Source organism: Leptodactylus fuscus, chromosome 5 (genome assembly GCF_031893055.1).
Source record: "Leptodactylus fuscus isolate aLepFus1 chromosome 5, aLepFus1.hap2, whole genome shotgun sequence".
Lineage (NCBI taxonomy): Eukaryota > Metazoa > Chordata > Amphibia > Anura > Leptodactylidae > Leptodactylus > Leptodactylus fuscus.
In genome coordinates, this window is record NC_134269.1 from 102,763,215 (window position 1) to 102,784,953 (window position 21,739).

The following is a 21,739-nucleotide window of genomic DNA, read 5'->3' on the forward strand; positions in this document are numbered from 1 at the left end:
TTTTCCTATCTATTTTAGGTTGTTTACAGCCATAGTGCAATTTAGCCATCTTATACCTTTTTTTCAGGCCACTTTCTATGTAAATGGTACATGTACTGGATGTCAAACATATATTAATAACTTCTTTTCTTTTCTTCTTTCTTACCTCAGTTTAAGTAGAGCAGCAGGTCAGGTAGCAAGTACACTGCTCTATTCATTTCAAAGGGAGTGGCGGCGATAGCTGAAACATGGCTTTGGCTTTCCTCAGTGAGTTTTTTTTTTTGTATGGCTGGCTTACCCATATAATCGTTAATCTATATAACTAAAGTAATGATTTTAAACTAACAATTCTATTATCTCAGAATAGCTGCTGCTGCTTTAAGGTTACCATGCTGACCTGGGAAGCTTTTGCGGTTTCCAGCGTTCTTCTAGGTTTCCGCAATTAGCAACTGAGGAGGGACATTTAAACCTCAGCCGGGTGCCTGCTATTTGGTTGTACCTAGTGTGGCTTTCATATCCTGATAGTTTTTGGCTTGTCGCTGGAATCCGCTTGTCTCCTGATTTTGGCGCTGATGTTACCTCTCAAGCTGACTTTTGGCATGGACGGTCACTCTCCTAATTTATCCTATGGGTTCAGATCTGCCTTGTAAGATTATGAGTTCTGCTATGACTTCAGATTGTGGAGCATTTATTTATTTTATCACTTTCTACAGTGATAATTTGAACCCCAAATTCAGTACAAGTCCACCTGGTTTCGAGGCTGGTGCTGGTTAAGGCATTTAGGTGTCAGGGATCTCTCTCAGTACTGTATAATAATTATATAGCGAGTTATACTGCTCTCTGTTAGACAATTTTTGATATTTGCTCCACAAACTATTGTAACATAAACATTCCCTATTACTTTTAACCTACCTTATGTTCACCTGAGTATTTCACATGTAATGGGGAGACCATATGGTCTAAATGAATGCGCAAGAACATACCACATCCCCAGGCTGTGAAAAATAGCTGTAGGACACACTCCCATGGGGCCACAATGGAGCTCCACTCTACAAAAGTGTCTCCCATTCTGTTGGACACGGAATATCCACTGGTTTATACGATCAGCTATTCACCTGATCAGTTGCCGTATATCGCTATATGGGACAATTATGTACTTAGATGATCATTCCTCAGTTAAAAGACTTGGGCAACAGGATTTACCCCACACTTTGTATCAAAAATCCTAAAATATAAATGTTCCACTTTCCACCGAATAAAGGTAAAACACACTTTATATTCAAGAGGTTGCCACAATAAATGTTTAGAACTAGAAATCTGGTCTTACATATAGGATGTAAATAAACTCGCTACTAAGTCCAAAACAAAGACTGAACTTCAGCATTGAAATACAAGGTGAACTGTATCGCTGGCAGCCATGTTGCTTGATTGCGACTTTTGTAAGAGCTTGATTGTAAAGTGTTGTAATCCAGGGTGATTATCACAAGAGATTAAAGCAGTAGACTAGTCTCTTCTCTGTATACACTACAATTTACAGAGACCTACAGGTCTGCAATCAGACAACAATTGCTTCAGGGAATTTTGTTTTCATCTGGATTTGATAATCCCTAAATATATATGTTGCCATTATCAATCAAAAACACTAAAATAAGCAATCAGTATATGATTATATGCAACAACATGCAGGCAATATTAATCACAAAGGAAAAATTATTTAGTTTAAAGAGGACCTGCCATGTGTGCGGACTTGTATTTTTTAGTAAATAAGTGTTCCCCATGAAATAACAATTATGGAACATATTTTCTTACAATTCTGCTTTGTACTGGTCCTCTGTTATTCCTCCTGCAAATTTTGAAATAAATTGACAACTAGGAGTTACCATTCCCCTATTCATATGGGTATATCCCTGGCATTGTCAGCACTGAATAGATTATGTCCGGTTGTGTAGTCATACCTAGTAAATGTATTTCTAGAAGATATAACAGAAGGTACGACACATATACACTCACCGGCCACTTTATTAGGTACACCTGTCCAACTGCTCGTTAACACTTAATTTCTTTCTTTTTCCCTTTCCTTTCTCCCCCCCCCCTCATTCTTTACTGCTCTCCTTCCTCTACTCTGTTACTTTTCTCTCTTTTTTTTTTCTTTTCTTTCCCTCCCCTTTACCCTCTTCAATTCTTCGCCCTCTCCCCTTCCTCCCCCCCCCCTTTTTTTTTTTTTTTTTTTTTCTCTCTCTGCTCCTAGGGTGTGAGCTGGGAAAGCCCGTCTCCCTCCATGCCTCCGCTTGATCGCCTTTCCTCCATCGCCGTGGGCTCCCTCAATGTGAGAGGCCTTCATAGTCCAGAGAAGCGCTCCGTACTCTTCAATCTGCTCAAAGGTAAGCGCCTTCATGTTGTGTTTTTGCAGGAAACTCACCATTGCTCTACCAAGCCATACAAGTTGACTAATGCTTGGTTTCCTCATGCATATCATAGCTCTTCTCCTGACCCGAAATCCAGAGGGACTAGTATCTTGATTTCTCGCTCCCTGCCTTGGGAACATTTGGAGACTCGCACTGATTCTGAGGGGAGACTTGTTATGGTCAAAGGTCGTATCTCCTCTCAGCTTTTTACTTTTGCCTCTTTATATTTGCCTAACTCGGGACAGGGTCGTGCCCTTAGTTCTTACTTAGGGCTGTTGGACGGCTTTGTGGAGGGCTTCCTGGTGGCGGGGGGTGATCTTAATCTGGTCCTAGACCCTTCATTGGACTCTTCTGCTGGCGTCTCTTCTCACCCTTACTCGCTCATCAGGAGGATTAAGAGGGACCTTCATTCCCACCAGCTTGTGGACTCCTGGAGGTTACTCCACCCATTGGATAGGGATTACTCCTATTACTCTCCGGTCCATCACCGATACTCTCGTATCGACTACCTCTTTATCCGTCACCAACATCTCCACTCTTTGTTGGCTGCGGAAGTCGATAACATTACTTTCTCCGACCATGCTTTGGTTACTTTGTCTGTTTCCTTGTCCTCTCCTATTCCCTTCCAGCGTCAGTGGAAACTTAACGCATCACTTCTTGATGACGTAACCATCCTGGATGACATTAAGACCCGTTTGGGGGAATACTTTGAGAGGGAGGAATTGTCGGGGATTGCTCCTCCAATGGTGTGGGAGGCTCACAAATGTTTTATCCGGGGTATCCTGTTGCAACATGGTTCCCGCTTAAACAAGGAACGCCGGGCTTGTATTGAATCTCTGCTGCAGCGGATCCGCTCATTGGAACTTCTTCATAAACGCCAAATCACTCCTGATGTTTATTCCCAGCTTGCCAGCGCCCGAGAGGAATTGCGTACGCTCGTCACTGATAGGGTGAAGGGTACTCTAGCTAAATGCAGACGTCATTTTTATGAGTTTGGAAATAAGAGCGGGCGTTCACTAGCTAGGGCCCTTCGGGTTCAGCAGTCCTCCACCTACGTTCCATGCATCAATTCCGCCCAGGGTACTCGATTACACATGCCCCTTGATATTGCAGCTGCCTTTCGGGACTACTATGCCTCTTTGTATTCTGTAAACTCTGGCCCTTCTCCTCTCCCTGAAGCGGAGTTCCGAGATCGCATTCGTTCTTATCTCTCCTCCTCTGGTCTCCCGTCGTTGTCTCTAGAGGAATTGACGGCCTTGGAATCTCCTATTGTTGAAGAGGAAATTTCTTTAGCTATCTCCAGTATGGCAACGGGTAAGGCCCCAGGCCCAGACGGCCTTACCTTGGTATACTATAAGAAACTTGGCCCTGAACTCCGCCCCAGACTGTTGAAAGTTTTCAATTCTCTCACCGATGGCTCGGCCCTTTGTCGTGACTCCCTGTGTGCTCACATAGCGGTTATCCCCAAACCCGGAAAGGACCCTCTTCTGTGCTCTAACTACCGCCCCATTTCGCTAATCAATGTTGACCTAAAAATTTTAGCCAAGATCCTTGCGACGCGTTTATCGCCCTTGTTAGGAAATATTGTTCACGCGGATCAAGCTGGATTTTTACCCGGCCGTGAGGCTCGAGATAATACTACCAAAGCTATCAACCTCATGTATGGGGCTAAACAATCGGGCTCTCCTCTCATGCTTCTTTCAACTGACGCTGAGAAAGCCTTCGACAGGGTCAACTGGCGGTTCATGGAAGAGACCCTGTTACATATTGGTCTTGGAAATCGCATGATGAGTTGGATCATGGCTCTATACTCTCTCCCTACAGCGATGGTTAGGGTGAACGGTTTATTGTCCCAGTCCTTCCCTATCCGAAATGGCACTAGGCAAGGATGCCCCCTCTCGCCTCTCATTTTCGTCCTGACTCTTGAACCCTTCCTCCGCCAGGTTCGAACCGACCCGAACATCTCAGGCGCTGCTCATTCTTCCTGTTTATACAAAGTGGCGGCTTATGCAGACGACTTGCTATTTTTTCTCTCCTCCCCTCATGTTTCTCTTCCAGCTCTGATGTCTGCCTTTCAGGTTTACTCGACCCTTTCGAATTTTAAAATCAACTTTTCGAAGTCGGAAGCCCTTAATGTGACCCTTTCCTCCTCGGCGGCCGCCTCCTTGAGTCAATCTTTCCCTTTTCATTGGGCCCCCACTTCTCTCAAATATTTGGGGGTTTATCTTACTCCGGACCCGAAAGATCTCTTTCGTTGCAACTTCCCCCCCACTTCTGGCGTCTATCAGGGCTGATTGTACTCGATGGTCCACTGGAGCCTTTACTTGGTTCGGAAGATGCGCGATTTTTAAAATGAACATTCTCCCTCGTCTTCTCTACTTGATGCAGGCGCTTCCCATTCACATCCCTCTGTCTTTTCTTAGATCCCTCACTTCCGTCCAATTGAAGTTCATCTGGTCGGGCAGACCCGCCCGAGTGAGCAAGGCTTTTCTCTTTCGTCCCAAGAGTTGCAGTGGTTTATCGCTTCCGGACCTGAAGTCCTATTACTTGGCTACCCACCTGACTCGTGTCGTGGACTGGTGTAGGCATGCTGTTTCTAAACCTTGGGTCTACATCGAACAGGCATTTTCTCCGATCCCTTTGCAGGTTGCCCCATGGCTGGACTCCTCCTCATTGTCATCTCTCTTTTCTCACCCTACCCTTGGTCCCACGCTTCGGATTTGCTCCAGGGGCCTTGTTCGCTCCACTCTCCTCCCTAAGGATTCCGCTCTTTTCCCAGTGCTGGGCAATCCTGCCTTTCCACCTGGAATGTTTGACCGAGTTTTTCGTAATTGGCGCCGTCATGGGATTTTCTGTGCCTGTCACTTCCAGGACGCTGGGGGATGGACTACACTTCTGAATTCCCAGGCCCCTCCTGAGCTGCCCCCTTTGGATGCTTGGCGGGGGATGCAACTTCGTCACTTTTTACATTCTCTCCCTGCTCCTGCAGAGTTCCGCGTCGAACCTACCCCCTTGGAGAAGATTTTTGTTGGTGCTGGCCCCCTTCGCCACTCCCTCTCGCTCACTTACCGGATCCTGGTTGAACCTCCGGAGGACTTTGTTCCGCCGTTCTTGTTGAAATGGGAATCTGACTTATCCCTTTCCCTCTCTCAGGAGCAGCGTAGGCGCATTTTTCGCCTTTCTCATACTGCTTCCATCGGCTCTCACCACCAGGAGGCCAGCTACAAAATCTTGTCCCGATGGTATAGGGTTCCTACGAGACTCCATGCTATGTTTCCTCAGGTCTCCCCATTATGTTGGCGCTGTGGCGACGAGGAAGGCACGCTGCTACACATTTTTTGGTCCTGTCCTGCCCTTTCGTCCTTCTGGGAGGGGGTCAAGCGGATAACCCTCCAGCTTACTGAAACTTCTCACCATTTGGGCCCTGCCCTGTTCCTCCTTAATCATTGTGAGTCTTCTGTAAAGGTCTTTAAGCGTTCCCTACTTAGATTCCTGATCCTCGCTGCCCGGGCTTGTATCCCCCTTTTTTGGATACGAGTGGATCCTCCTCCTCTCTCCCTCTGGATTTCGAAGGTCAACAAGATAATGCGCATGGAAAATCTCACGTCTTTCCTGCATGGCACGACTGAGGCGTACATCAAAACCTGGTTCTACTGGTTCAGGTTTCAACAGTCTGCAGAGTACCGGACGCTCCTGGGCTCTGACCCCTCCTCTGATTGATACTCTTGTTGTTCGTCTCAGGTATTTGACCAGTGGTTGCTCCCGAGCCCTTCCCAACTGGCTGTGGTATGGATGACCTGGCGAGCGCTCTCACTGGTTTCCTGACTGCTCACACTCACCCCTACCTACCCTTTCACCCCCCACATTTAGTCCTCTCCCCCACTCATCTGTCCCACTAACCCCTCCCTTCCCCCCCCCTTTTTTCCTTTTTCTTTTTTTTCTATGTTGCTTTCTTTGTCTTTAATAAAAAAAAAATTATTTATTTATTTTTATTTATTTTTATTTTTTTTAATTTTATTCTTCTGATTGTATTTTGTGTTGCACTGTGTGCTTTTTCTGTTCGCAGGGCGGGTGTTCGCCTTGTAATTGTTTTTTCTTTTCTTATTGTTTAAAAAAATTTTCAATAAAAATTTGAGTTATAAAAAACACTTAATTTCTAATCAGCCAATCACATGGCGGCAACTCAGTGCATTTAGGCATGTAGACATGGTCAAGACAATCTCCTGCAGTTCAAACCGAGCATCAGTATGGGGAAGAAAGGTGATTTGAGTGCCTTTGAACGTGGCATGGTTGTTGGTGCCAGAAGGGCTGGTCTGAGTATTTCAGAAACTGCTGATCTACTGGGATTTTCACGCACAACCATCTCTAGGGTTTACAGAGAATGGTCCGAAAAAGAAAAAACATCCAGTGAGCAGCAGTTCTGTGGGCGGAAATGCGTTGTTGATGCCAGAGGTCAGAGGAGAATGGCCAGTGACTCAAATAGCCACCCGTTACAACCAAGGTAGCCAGAAGAGCATCTCTGAATGCACAGTACGTCGAACTTTGAGGCAGATGGGCTACAGCAGCAGAAGACCACACCGGGTGCCACTCCTTTCAGCTAAGAACAGGAAACTGAGGCTACAATTTGCACAAGCTCATCGAAATTGGACAATTGAAGATTGGAAAAACGTTGCCTGGTCTGATGAGTCTCGATTTCTGCTGCGACATTCGGATGGTAGGGTCAGAATTTGGCGTCAACAACATGAAAGCATGGATCCATCCTGCCTTGTATCAACGGTTCAGGCTGGTGGTGGTGGTGTCATGGTGTGGGGAATATTTTCTTGGCACTCTTTGGGCCCCTTGGTACCAATTGAGCATCGTTGCAACGCCAAAGCCTACCTGAGTATTGTTGCTGACCATGTCCATCCCTTTATGACCACAATGTACCCAACATCTGATGGCTACTTTCAGCAGGATAATGCGCCATGTCATAAAGCTAGAATCATCTCAGACTGGTTTCTTGAACATGACAATGAGTTCACTGTACTCCAATGGCCTCCACAGTCACCAGATCTCAATCCAATAGAGCATCTTTGGGATGTGGTGGAACGGGAGATTCGCATCATGGATGTGCAGCTGACAAATCTGCGGCAACTGTGTGATGCCATCATGTCAATATGGACCAAAATCTCTGAGGAATGCTTCCAGCACCTTGTTGAATCTATGCCACGGAGAATTGAGGCAGTTCTGAAGGCAAAAGGGGGTCCAACCCGTTACTAGCATGGTGTACCTAATAAAGTGGCCGGTGAGTGTATATATATATATATATATATATATATATATATATATATATATATATATATGAAAAAATACTCCAGAATTATTGTATTGTGGAGAACACAATTATTTACTAAAACACACGTCAGAAGTGCTGGCACAGTCTCTCTAAATGACTTGTACATCAAATATGCTATTACTGCAGGGAACACCACATTACAAAAAGGCAGTAAAAAGCAGAATTTTCTGCTAATTTAAAGAGGACCTTTCACCTCCTGGAGCACATGCAGTGTAATACACTGCTAGAAAGCCGACAGTGCGCTGAATTCAGCTTTCCCTTTCCATGCCCCCGGTAAAGAGCTATCTGTGGCGGTACTGTAGCTCTTCACTGTCAGAAAGGTGTTTCTGACAGTCAGTCAGGAACACCCTCCCTCACAGCAGCCTCTATAGCGCTGTACTCTGAGAGGGGGCATTTCTTACCGCCCGACGATGACGCTGAGCGGTGAGGAACGCCCCCCCAATACTCTTCTATGGACTCACTGCTCTCACAGTACAGTGCAATAGACGCTATTTTGAGGAAGGGCATTCCAGAATGACTGTCAGAAACGCACTTCTGACAGTGAAGAGCACAGTACCTGCACAGATAGCTCTTCACTGGGTGCACAGAACTGGAAAACCAATAGTGCTCTGAATTCAGCACACTGTCGGCTTTCTAGTGGTGTATAAAACCGCATGTGGCCAGGAGGTGACCAAACCTCTTCAATGCCAAAGCAGGAGCTTGCTACAAAGGTTCAGGAAACAATATATGGGGCTTAAAAGACTGTAAAGAGTTTTTAAAGAATTGTGATTAAGTATCTCCATTATATGTATGTAGTCTATAAACACTCATTAAAACCATTTACTGAGCTACAAGGTAAAATACTCATCAGATCAACAAACTATATAAAATGCTACAGGCAGGGATCTCCATAACAAACGTGGTTTACAAGATAAAAAGCAACGCTGTCTATTTAATCACACTTCTCAATAACTAAACAAGGTGGAAAGTGATTGAAGATGATGTGTCACCAAAACACCAGGTGAAGAATTTAGTTCACTGGCACAACAGACACCACTACCACACGTCTACATCTGAAATAAACCGATAGTAATTGTGACATTTCCTCTCATCTTCATTGAACCATACTACAAAAAGAGAACTGAAGTCTAATCCAACTGAGTTCTTTTCACACTGCACATCCATCAAATTCAAGGGACCGCTGCTACTGTAAAAGCACATTAGATGATACTTAAAATGCTGCAGAAAATAAGCATCCAGTGTAAGAGTGATTTTTGCCCAAAATGTATGGATATTGAAAAGAAAAAAAAAATGAAATAGCATGTCAGACAGTATGGATTTAGGCACAAGCTGTCAGTAAAAGACTTGGGGTCTATTAAGATAAACAAACTCGCCGACAAATACAGCAGAATATGGCAGAAAAGAAGACACTACTCTCTGTACATTCACTACGCATAGTCAATACTGCCATATAGCTCCCATTCACAGAGTGAATCACACTGCAGGAAGGTTGTTTATACCCCTAAACTAAAATGTATTAAGATGTTGGGGGAAAATCATCAAAACTGGTATACATATGCCCTTCAATAAATTTGAAGCATCTCTGGTCCTCTGTGCACTAGAAAGTAAAAGCTAGATTGTAAATCTCCCCCTCCACCATGGTCAATTTTCAAAGAACTGTCATGGAGATGCAAAAATAAAAAAAAATTCCATGGGGCAACACTCCTTGCAGTGCTGGAGTCCTGGGTTCGAATCCTGCCAGGAGCAAATCTACAAGGCTTATCCTGTAGAAACTGTTACAGAAAAAAAAATAGCTGTATTTTTTTTTTCAACAAAGTTTTTCACCAGTTTATCTTGTGTAATTTATGGGCACTTTCACAATAGAAATTTAAATTACCGTATGAAATCCTCTTCATCTTCTCTTTTAGGTCTTAACTGTTTAGGTTGAGTCATGTTCAACCAGTTGGGAAGAGACTTTAATAGACGTGTAATGTCATCATCCTTGGCCCAGGAAGCGCTGATCACCAATTTCTCATCAGACTGAACAATACTCCTACAGGAGAAAAAAAGTAGAAACGGAGTTTTAAAAGTCAAGTTTTTTTATAGGCAGTTTTGTTGGCACATTGTTAAATAGCGAGTTGAAAAATTCAACCATTTTATATTTACAAAGAAGCAAAAAAACAGTAGTGGGGTAGCACATGGTCTATGAATTCTGTCACATGAATGAGCCCTATGTGCTGAGTAACTTCCAAGTGCAGGCTATACATGTTGGAGCGGTGGTGCTGTAACTGACTATTGGGCAGCAGATTATTACAACTAGTGTGCATTCATTCTGGGGACAATAAGGGTTTATCTCTATTTTGATGCAATGGGCTTGAGAAAAACTTCATAACCTACTACCAGCACATAATCACATCATCCATGCCATCTAATGATAACATCCACAGCGATGATCGCTAAACCTGGGCTCTATGACTTTAAAATACCTGTATGCCATGACAGCCGCTTGTTTGGGCATGGCTGTAGGTTGTAGTTTCATAATAGCTGTAGATCCATAGATCAAAAATGAGGGTCATGTGAAGATTGGCAGAAGATTGTGACCCATCAGTGGTAATAAGGCTGTGAAGCACTAGGCTACATTCCCGATATGGCTGCTGATCAAAATATCTTCAGGCCTTGAATATTGCTGGCCTCAGTGGGGTTATCACTGAGGTCTGTCACAAGGGCATGGGGGATGTCAAAAAACCAGTACAAAGCGTCATGGCATCAACGAGCCCCATGAGACCCCTGAAGTCCAATCACCAGGATGCGGGCTGCCTGCAGGATACAGCTATATGCTGCAAGAATGTCCAGGAGAGGTGAGATAAGGGAAGTATAACTGTTGGTTATTTTTGCTCATCTCCTTTGGACCTCCAATCATTATACTATATTACAGAGTACAATAATTAACCGAAACAAACTCAGGTGGCCAACCTCACCGATATTCATCTAAATGAATCTTGTGGGGTTCTTCCTTATCTACTAATGAAGCCAAGGATTCTGGCCACTGTGGAGCATTACACTGTGTGGAGACACTGTAGAATAAAATACTGTGTGGAGACACTATGGAGCATTATACTGTGTGGGGCACTGTGGAGTTTTATACTATGTAGAGACATTGTAGAGCTTCATATTGTGTAAAGACACTGTGGAGCATTATGCTGTGTGTAGACACTTCAGAGTAAAATACTTTGTAGACACACTATGGAGCATTATACTGTGTGAGGCACTGTGGAGCTTAATACTGGGAGACACTGTGGAGAGGCTGTGGAGCCTTATTCTGTTTGGGGCCACTATGGAGCATTATAATGAGTGTGGGGGGGGGGCAATGTGGAGCTTTATAATGAGTGGGGACTGCTGTAGAGCTTTATAATGGTGGGGGCCCCTGTGGAGCCTTATACTGTGTGGGGCTGATGTGGAGCATATATTACTGTGTGGGCACTGTAAAGTATTATACGGTGTGGAGCATTATACTGTATGGGGGCACTGTGGAGCATTATACTTTGGAAGACACTGTGGCGCATTATACTGTGTGGGTCACTGTGGAGCATTATAATGTGTGATAATACAGTGTGGAGAGACATTGTGGAGCTTTATACTGGGCAGAGCATTATACTGTGTGGAGATACTGTGGAACATTATACTATGTGGAGGTACTGTAGTTATTATACTGTGAGAGGCACTGTGGAGCATCTTATACTGTGTGGGGCACTGTGGCGCATTATACTGTGTGGAGAGCACTGGGGAACATACTGTATATACTCTGTGAGAGCCACTTGACAGAAAAATGTAAGCTACATCGAGGAGAAGGGAGGACCACAAATTTTGTCAGTATAGGGCTAACAAATTCCTGATAGCAGAATAGAATAAAAGGCAGAATTAGAGAAAGACTGCAGTGGAATAAGAGGCAGAATACAGATAGGGCTATTTATTTTTCTAAAGTGGCTAAGTACAGTATAGCGGGGTCCCTGGCAAAATTCTCATCCAAAAGTGGGTCCCATCTTCAGAAAATTTGGAAACCACTGCTCTAAATAACACAATGCTTGGTAAATGAGCACTGATGAAAAATAAGTTTACAATAAGCTAAGAGTGTGTAATGATCATTTGCAATCATTAAGTGTAACTAAAGCTAACAGCAATCATAGTATTTGGCCCCACAGTTTAGTGAATACTCCAATTAGCAGAAAACAATACCAGCAATATACGGTTATGGCTTAATATATATTCATTAACAGTGAATGCTGCTAAGGAAGATAAAGCAAAGATTCTCCCAAAAGCAATGCCACCAGGAAACACTTGGAAATATACTTTTATATCTTCTGTAATAACTAAAATCCAATATAATTACACAGACCATCTGACCAAAAAAAGATCCTTGTGGAATGGAGCTTAGCCAGTATAATTAGGTTAATTGTTACTACTAAAAGCTATTATCAGCTAATTAATTTACTGATCTCTGCAACAAAGACAAAACCTTCTGTAACATATCCTTTATCTTACTATCAAAGTGGAAAGAAAAATGGTTAAACATTAAAGTGGTTTTCCATCCCACAAAAAAAATGACTGGGGCTAAGAAATGGGTTAAAAAAACCAACATTAGGTGAATATCACAATAACAAGAACCTAGTCCTCTGCATCCGTATTTTTTACTTTAATGCAGAGAACTGGGCCACATAATAGGTAATAGGATTTTTTAAAATTTTATTTTAACTCCTTCCCCACCGCTTATCCAACCCCTTTAATAACCAATAATATTCTATGTACAAATGACACACATTGCAAACCAACTGTGACACGGCGGTTATGGTCCCAGTTCTGATTCTGAGTAGGCGAATATTTATAGTGCTAGTGTACAGATAAATGCCCAACTGACCCTATCAAATGCCTTCTCGGCGAGGTACCCAAAAGGACAAGATAACATAAGATATTCCTTTAATAGTCCCACCATCGGGAAATTCAGTGTGCAGCAGCATGGATAATATAATAATAATAATAATAATAATAATAATAATAATAATAATAATAATATTAATACAAATACAAGAGGGATGTTTCCATTTTTAGCTACATAAACACGGTGAATTAGCTGAGAGGTGTTGAATTTATTCTTAACCTCTCTATTAAATCTCACTCAGATACAGCAAGATTAGTATAACTGATTTTTTTCTCTAGTGATTTCAATACCGGTCTATAGAGAATGTGAAGATCCCGGTAGTGGTTGGACATTACTGTAACTCAGATGTTACAGTATGTTTTTGTTAAAATGATTTCTATAGTGCTGTATCTGGCATGTACAAAAGATGTCATTGACTTTAAAAGTGAGACTAAGGTGCATCCCAATGAAATGTTGGAGATGCTTAATAATATGATTACATCTGTGAAATAAAAGGAACTTCCTATTCTTTTGTATGAATAAATATGTTAATGAATGCTATCTAGTAAAGTACTTTAGATATCGTTAAAACTTCAGGATTGAAGTGCAATGCAATCCTCAGGCTGCAGATATACTGATACTTGATGTCATTCAGAATACAAGGTATTTCTTACAAAGGCAAATTCTGGTGAAAAAAATTAATGAGGCGCGGCAGATAAAGTCAGTAGATGGCAGATGTCCCAAAACTTCCTGATCTCACCTGACATCAGCACAATAAATGTCTCTGGACAGCGCAAGTGTCAACCTTACTAGAGTAAGCAGGAATGAAGGAGTCATTTTTTGTAACCCACTTTTATGTTGCAAAGCTCTGCATCAAATGGGAGAGTTACAAAGGTGGCCATAGCCTTGATATGATTGAATAAAAAAAGAAAAATTAATAATAGATGGGCTGCCTATACTAAGCGCAACTATAGCCAACACTCTTTTCCAGCTAATAGAGACCCTTCTCTATGACAATAAAAGGTTTTAATAGACGCAAGTTTTCTTTATGAGGGTATACATTTTTTTTTTAATGTAGATTGTGAGCCCCATATAGGGCTCACAATGTAAGTTGTTTTTTTTATCAGTATATCTTTGTAGTATGGGAGGAAATCCACGCAAACAGAGGGATAACACAAATTATGAGGGTATACATGTTGTGACAGTGATTTTAAGAAATTTGTAATTGATGTCAATAAGGTGGTTAGGAGCTGTGGAGCTATTGAACCAACAGAATGTTGGTGACCATGCTCTGTAACTTTAAAGGGGCTCCTCTATCATTGGGAAAAGTCATTTTTAACTAAGCACATACTTGCATAACCTTAAAAAGGGCTATTCCACACATACCTCTTGTATGTAAATGGCCTCAGTAGTTTTTGAATGAGCCATTTTTATTCATTTGCTAATTACCGTATTTTTCGGACTATAAGACGCACTTTTTTTCCCCAAAATTTTTGGGGAAAATAAGGGTGCGTCTTATAGTCTGAAGGTGGCGCTGGCACCCGCTGTAATAGAGAGGCGGAAGCCGGCAAGTGATAGATGCCATTACAGGTGCCGGGGACTGAGACATCGCTGCCCTGTCCTGCATGAAGCCAGCAGCGGGAGGAGTGATGCTGCTATTCCGCTCCTCCGTCCCCCCGCCGCTGGCTTCATGCCGTGCCGGCATCCACCTCTCTAGTACAGCGGATGCCGGGTCAGTATCCGTGGCCCCTTCTCCCCCGGGGCCGGTCCCCACCGGCCCCGTACCTGTAAAGTTGCAGGCCGGCTCCTGCGCGGCGATATCGCAGGAGCCGACCTGTTCGGGTGACAGCCGGGAGCCTAATGAGGCTCCCCGGCCTGTCACGGCTATATTAGTATTGCGGCTGGTCTCTATGACCAGCCGTAATACTAATAGACAGAATGTCCCATAGACGGCAATACAGTTGTATTGCCGTCTATGGGACTTGCGATCAAGTGACCGCAGGTTCAAGCCCCCGGGGGGGGGAATAAAATAGTTAAAAAAAAAAACAAAAAAAAAACTTTAAAAATATGAAATAAATAAAAGTTCTAAATCACCTCCTGTTTTTTTTCAATTCAAGGTGATCTAAGCAATAGATATCCCCCAAAATGGTATAACTAAAAAGTACAGCTGGCCCCGCAAAAAAAACGCCCTATACATCCCCGTACAGCTGCAGGGTCACCTGTCAATGTGGCCTTGCAGCTGTTGCAAAACTACAACTCCCATATATTAAATATTTTACCAGTTTTTGCTTCAAAATTTTTTTTCCCTATTTTCCTCCTCTAAAACCTAGGTGCGTCTTATAGTCCGAAAAATACGGTAGCCTTCTCCGTGCACTCCGGTAGTGTCTCTGTGCACCTTCTCTGCACCCTCTCTGCTATTCTCTATTTGTGTGAGAGCAGGGAGGCTGCTGTGCTGACGACTCCTCTCTGCTCTTCCATCTCTCTTTAAATATGGAAGAAATCTCAAGAAATTACTTGTTGCAATAGAGGCATCCTATTGTGCCACGTTAGAATAGTGAACTCTTTAGAACAAGTCATTCTTTCACAAATTCTTGTAAAGGCAAATGGGACTAAACTAATATCAAGCCTTTTCTCCATATAGTGTATCAAATTATGGTAGAATGGTCAGCCTATCCAATAAGATCTATATACACTTTATATTTATTATTTAATTATTAGGCTTACTTGTATAGCGCCATCATATTCCACAACGCTTTACAGACACTGACAGTCACTGTCCCATATAGGGCTCTACATATATTGTTCTATTTTTTTTTTTTTTTTGCTATTTCAGAATTTTGGTACATCTGGTCTGGAATTAAAGGATGTCCCATGCTCTGGATTCTCAAGTAGGGTTTGTCCATAGCAGAGAACCTCTTTAACCATCTGCAATTTTGATAAATCGTTTCATTAGGACTGGTCTCACATTAGTAGATACTAGAATACTTAGTTTGCCTAATGCGGCTTTGCCAGTCTGTGGCTAAACAATACAATCACTGTCACACTTTACAGAGGCCTGAATGGGGTAAAGGGTGCAAATGTGAAGACAGCAAAACTGTAGTACTGCAGAACTGTATCTTTGCCTCGGATGAGTGAAAACCCATCTATGCTTCTGACGCTTTATATTTGCTAGTATTATTTATCTTTACATGCTACTAAACAACATTTAAAAAGGATGTCCGATATTTATGTGCTACGTAGAATAAACATATTATGTGAGCCATGTAAAAGTCCATGTGAGTGATAATAACACTGAGCAATTCCATTTTCCACATGACAGGATCAGCACGTGAGGACTGATCATCATGTCATGCGACAGGAAGCTAACATTCTAGATTTCTATTAGCACGGCGCCTGGCAATGTACTCCGCTAATCCAATCATCAAAGCTATCACCAATAATTTGATTTCTTATTTCTCATTTGCAAATGCACTAACGTAACTAACATGCAATTTCACTCCAAGCCCTTGGAGATCCAAAGGGTATCAGAGGCAAAGCTCTCCTGACTACAGGACAGTCACACTGCTGTTCATCGAGAACATTAACTACAAAGTATAGATTGTCCATGGCATATGTGTGTTGTGTAATTGCTTTCGCCCAGTATCCAGCATACAAAACTAATTAAGTTCTGCAGGTCCCCAGTGATCCACTAGACACACAATCCGCTTAATGATTTTGTAATTTAGTTATATTGAGGTTGGTATATAATGCCGGACCTTAAGTATGATCATTGATGAGTTATTAAGCCATTTACTTAACCCATGGCTCATCCACTTTAAAGGATGTATGGACCAATACCTATGACAAGTTGATAATAAAAATAGAGCGCTAAAAATATTTCCAATCAGCTGTGTTTAAATATGTCTTCAGTAAACAGTTTCTCTAGGACTATAAGGCTTATTGGCACGGACCTAATGCTATGTACTATTCCTTGGTTACACAGGTACAATGGCTCACCCACATGAACAGCTATACCACCTACTGAAGCTCATGAAAAGAAAGTCATTAGGATGGCAGCATTCAATGATGTTCAGGGATCCATTTTTTTCAGACAATCATATAAAGATGAATCCATACACCTGAGCTTTTAGGTGACCATACAGATTTAGGTTGACTAAATCCCTAAATTTCTCTGGGGAGATCACCAGCAGATAATGTGTAATGCATACTCAGCTGATGTTCCTTCAGCCCACATAGAGGTATTAAAGAAGATTTGGGGATGTTTAAAAGGAGTCTGTCAGCAGGGAAACTGATGTATCCAGCCTCAGTACCTAGCAGTGGATCCTCATACCTATAACCAACAGCGAATACAGTGGACCCACTGTACTGCCTCACCGGTTTGAATTTGGGTTACTCCTAAGTAAGCTGTCTAAGTGGTCCTCTGGTTTTTACACTTTAACCCCCATACAGGAATCTGGTCTTCACTGCAGGGGACCACAAGGTCACTACCTCTAGGAGTATTCCCAGTGTAGGTGGCAGTTGACCTGAAGGCCACAGAGATGCTCGTGCAAAGCACCAGATAGTCAAAAGCATAGTCAAGTGCACTCTGAAAGTCAGGGGCAAGCAGTGGCGAAGAGGGTGGTGGAAAGTCCAAAGGTCATACACTGAAGATCAGCAGGACAGAAACAAGTCGAGAAACAATCAGAAACGAGTCGAGAAACAGGTCAAAGGCAGTACACAGATATTCATTCACAGGCGGTGAACCCTCAAAGGAACTGAAGAATCAACAACCTAAGTTGCTCAAGAGTAGTTCAGAGCTCTGAGTAGGTTTAAATACACATGAGCTACTTTGGATTGGTCTGTCTTGACAGAACTTGTGAAGCAGCTAAAATTATCTCATCATCCATTTTAGATGGACAGGATATTAGACAGACAGTGTACATAGATACAGTAGACAGTCAGATAAATGCATATAGTTGGAAACATAGAGAGAGACAGATAAATACACAGATAGATATATGGAAGCATAGATAGAGATGGTTAGGATGTGTATACAGATAAATAAATATATAGACTGATTTGTAGATGGATAACTAGTAGAGATGAGCGAACACTAAAATGTTCGAGGTTCGAAATTCGATTCGAACAGCCGCTCACTGTTCGAGTGTTCGAATGGGTTTCGAACCCCATTATAGTCTATGGGGAACATAAACTCGTTAAGGGGGAAACCCAAATTCGTGTCTGGAGGGTCACCAAGTCCACTATGACACCCCAGGAAATGATACCAACACCCTGGAATGACACTGGGACAGCAGGGGAAGCATGTCTGGGGGCATAAAAGTCACTTTATTTCATGGAAATCCCTGTCAGTTTGCGATTTTCGCAAGCTAACTTTTCCCCATAGAAATGCATTGGCCAGTGCTGATTGGCCAGAGTACGGAACTCGACCAATCAGCGCTGGCTCTGCTGGAGGAGGCGGAGTCTAAGATCGCTCCACACCAGTCTCCATTCAGGTCCGACCTTAGACTCCGCCTCCTCCGGCAGAGCCAGCGCTGATTGGCCGAAGGCTGGCCAATGCATTCCTATGCTAATGCAGAGACTTAGCAGTGCTGAGTCAGTTTTGCTCAACTACACATCTGATGCACACTCGGCACTGCTACATCAGATGTAGCAATCTGATGTAGCAGAGCCGAGGGTGCACTAGAACCCCTGTGCAAACTCAGTTCACGCTAATAGAATGCATTGGCCAGCGCTGATTGGCCAATGCATTCTATTAGCCCGATGAAGTAGAGCTGAATGTGTGTGCTAAGCACACACATTCAGCACTGCTTCATCACGCCAATACAATGCATTAGCCAGTGCTGATTGGCCAGAGTACGGAATTCGGCCAATCAGCGCTGGCTCTGCTGGAGGAGGCGGAGTCTAAGGTCGGACCTGAATGGAGACTGGTGTGGAGCGATCTTAGACTCCGCCTCCTCCAGCAGAGCCAGCGCTGATTGGCCGAATTCCGTACTCTGGCCAATCAGCGCTGGCCAATGCATTCTATTAGCCCGATGAAGTAGAGCTGAATGTGTGTGCTTAGCACACACATTCAGCTCTACTTCATCGGGCTAATAGAATGCATTGGCCAATCAGCGCTGGCCAATGCATTCTATTAGCTTGATGAAGCAGAGTGTGCACAAGGGTTCAAGCGCACCCTCGGCTCTGATGTAGCAGAGCCGAGGGTGCACAAGGGTTCAAGTGCACCCTCGGCTCTCCTACATCAGAGCCGAGGGTGCGCTTGAACCCTTGTGCAGCCTCGGCTCTGCTACATCAGAGCCGAGGGTGCGCTTGAACCCTTGTGCACACTCTGCTTCATCAAGCTAATAGAATGCATTGGCCAGCACTGATTGGCCAGAGTACGGAATTCGGCCAATCAGCGCTGGCCAATGCATCCCTATGGGAAAAAGTTTATCTCACAAAAATCACAATTACACACCCGATAGAGCCCCAAAAAGTTATTTTTAATAACATTCCCCCCTAAATAAAGGTTATCCCTAGCTATCCCTGCCTGTACAGCTATCCCTGTCTCATAGTCACAAAGTTCACATTCTCATATGACCCGGATTTGAAATCCACTATTCGTCTAAAATGGAGGTCACCTGATTTCGGCAGCCAATGACTTTTTCCAATTTTTTTCAATGCCCCCGGTGTCGTAGTTCCTGTCCCACCTCCCCTGCGCTGTTATTGGTGCAAAAAAGGCGCCAGGGAAGGTGGGAGGGGAATCGAATTTTGGCGCACTTTACCACGCGGTGTTCGATTCGATTCGAACATGGCGAACACCCTGATATCCGATCGAACATGTGTTCGATAGAACACTGTTCGCTCATCTCTAATAACTAGATAGATGCTCAGATACACAGATGGATGGACAGAGAGAATCTAACCAGGTACTTAAGGATCGGGCTGTAATAGTGTATAAACAGTGATGGTGGCCATGCATTTCATTGTTGGTTAATAGGATATTACTAGTAGAATATTTCATGGAGTAATTCTGCTTCAATGGATGCTGCTTCACAAGTTCTGTCAAGAGAAAGCAAACCAGGGAGGATGGTTATCAACTGCAGGGGTGGAACTGGCCAGGATTTTATCTACAGAATGGCAGAGCTGGAAACAAAGCTCATCCACTCCCCAAAAGGACTTCATTCTAATTTACAAACCAGGAAAAACATTTTTTTTTACGCAAATGAATCCAAGATTCACAAAAAATAAAGGCATGAGGATATGTCACTAACTGTATACTATCCAATCAGGATCACTGATATGAATGTGGACACTATGGCCCTTACAGTCGTGTGCAGATTATTGCGACCACCCCGGACGAACCGTGCAGGAAGCTGGACTGTCACAATGACCTTAAAGGCACCTCTATTACATGGGATATCTATATACAGATATGTATAGACTATTACATGGGATCTATACACTGGCTAGCATGAGGGTAACAATGTTTTGAACTTTGGCCTTTCAGGCTCCATATCTCACCATTCACTACAGCTTCGAATGTGAGACTATCATCATTTTATAGACAATCATCTTGGCTACTTCATATTGGTTATGCAGATTATTGTCATATAACTGCATTACTGTTTTGAACCTAAAAATCTAAATTTTTATTATTTTGTAAATCCATGCACTCGATGAATTATGTATAATCAGCTTTTATTAAAGATTTTTCAATAACGTAAAATGCAAAAACAAATAAGCAAAAGAAACAATGAACAAGGCTCACAGGCCACAAACAACGAAGACGGACAAGGGGAAAAACCCTAGCCGGTATGTCAATACAGTATATACACATCGCCTAGGCAAAGTGAAAAGAAAACTAGGTCGGAGAAAGCTGACCCCAAGCCACTGTTATGGAAGGGAAGGAGAGGGAATAACAGACAAAAACACTGGAGACAAACATAAAGACCAAAAAACAGGAACAAACATAAAAGAAGAGACAGGACAAGAGACAATAAGGAGAGACCAAAAGGAAGGGGTGGGAAAAGAGGAGGAAGAGACGAGGGGCCTTTATGTTCCAGCTTAGGAGAAGGAAGCGGAGAAGTCGTAAGACTCTTCGAACAGCACCCAAGGCCGCCAGAGGCGCTCAAACCTGGAGGGGTCGGGAGAGTCCTCCGCAACCAGGGCTTCCATCCTCCGAATAAGGAGAAACTCCTGGAGGAATTTGAGCATGGAAGGTGGAGTAGGGCTGCGCCAATGTCTCGGAATGACAGCCCTGGCGGCCGTAAGAAAATGCCCCAGGAGGTCCTTCTTAATCTCTGACATCTTACCAGGGATGACGCACTCGATGAATTATATTACAGAGAATAGAAAAATATCTAACATTTGAGGTCATCTGTTAAGAACATGTGTACGATACAGAGATGAAGAGGACTTGTCACCTCTGCTGACGTGTAAGTAAATACATTCATTCATTATGCAATAATAATTCTGTAGCATCTCTTCTCATAACTTTGTGTTGTACTGTTCCTCTGCTAGGCTGGAATCACACAGCCTGTCTGTTGCAGTTTTTAGAGTGCATATAAAAGGGAACAGAAGTTTCAAACTTTTATACTTTCTTATTTTTGGATCAACTCCTGGCTTTGGCTCATTAAACTGTATAAAATAGCCACAAAACGACTGCAGTCTGGTCGAAATTTAACAAGACTTGATTCCAGTCTTATGGGGCTTGTAAGTGGCTCTACAGTACCAAACAGACATCTAAAACATTTAAAGAAGAATTTTAGTTCCAAAACAATTAACCTCACTCAGATTAACTGCAGTAAATAGATGTAGAGGAGTTGAAAACAAGCATCCTAGACCACCAATGTACACTGCAACTAAAAAGGGAGAATAATTCAGTCCTGTCCTTATAATAGCGATAAGGCAATAAGACTCATTTCTTAGGTCACTGTCATTTTAGATGAATACGTTTAAGGAATCAGTGCAATAACTCTTATAATTACATAATTTGCCTGGTAAATCCACATTTTTTAAATGTAGATTGTGAGCCCCACATAGAGCTCACAATGTACATTTTTTCCCTATCAGTATGTCTTTGGAATATGGGATGGAAATACATGCAAACACGGAGAGAACATACAAACTCCTTGCAGATGGTTTTTT

General features: G+C 42.9%; 1 protein-coding gene across 1 annotated transcript in view; it reads right to left on the bottom strand.

Moving 5' to 3' along the window:
- The window catches only part of EXOC4 (exocyst complex component 4), a 342,142-nt gene that overhangs the window by 67,599 nt on the left and 252,804 nt on the right, over positions 1–21,739 (bottom strand). Inside the window, exon 13 of the mRNA XM_075273922.1 lies at positions 9,596–9,751. Within this exon, the coding sequence (XP_075130023.1) occupies positions 9,596–9,751 (156 nt within the window). The remainder of the gene's footprint in view (positions 1–9,595; positions 9,752–21,739) is intronic.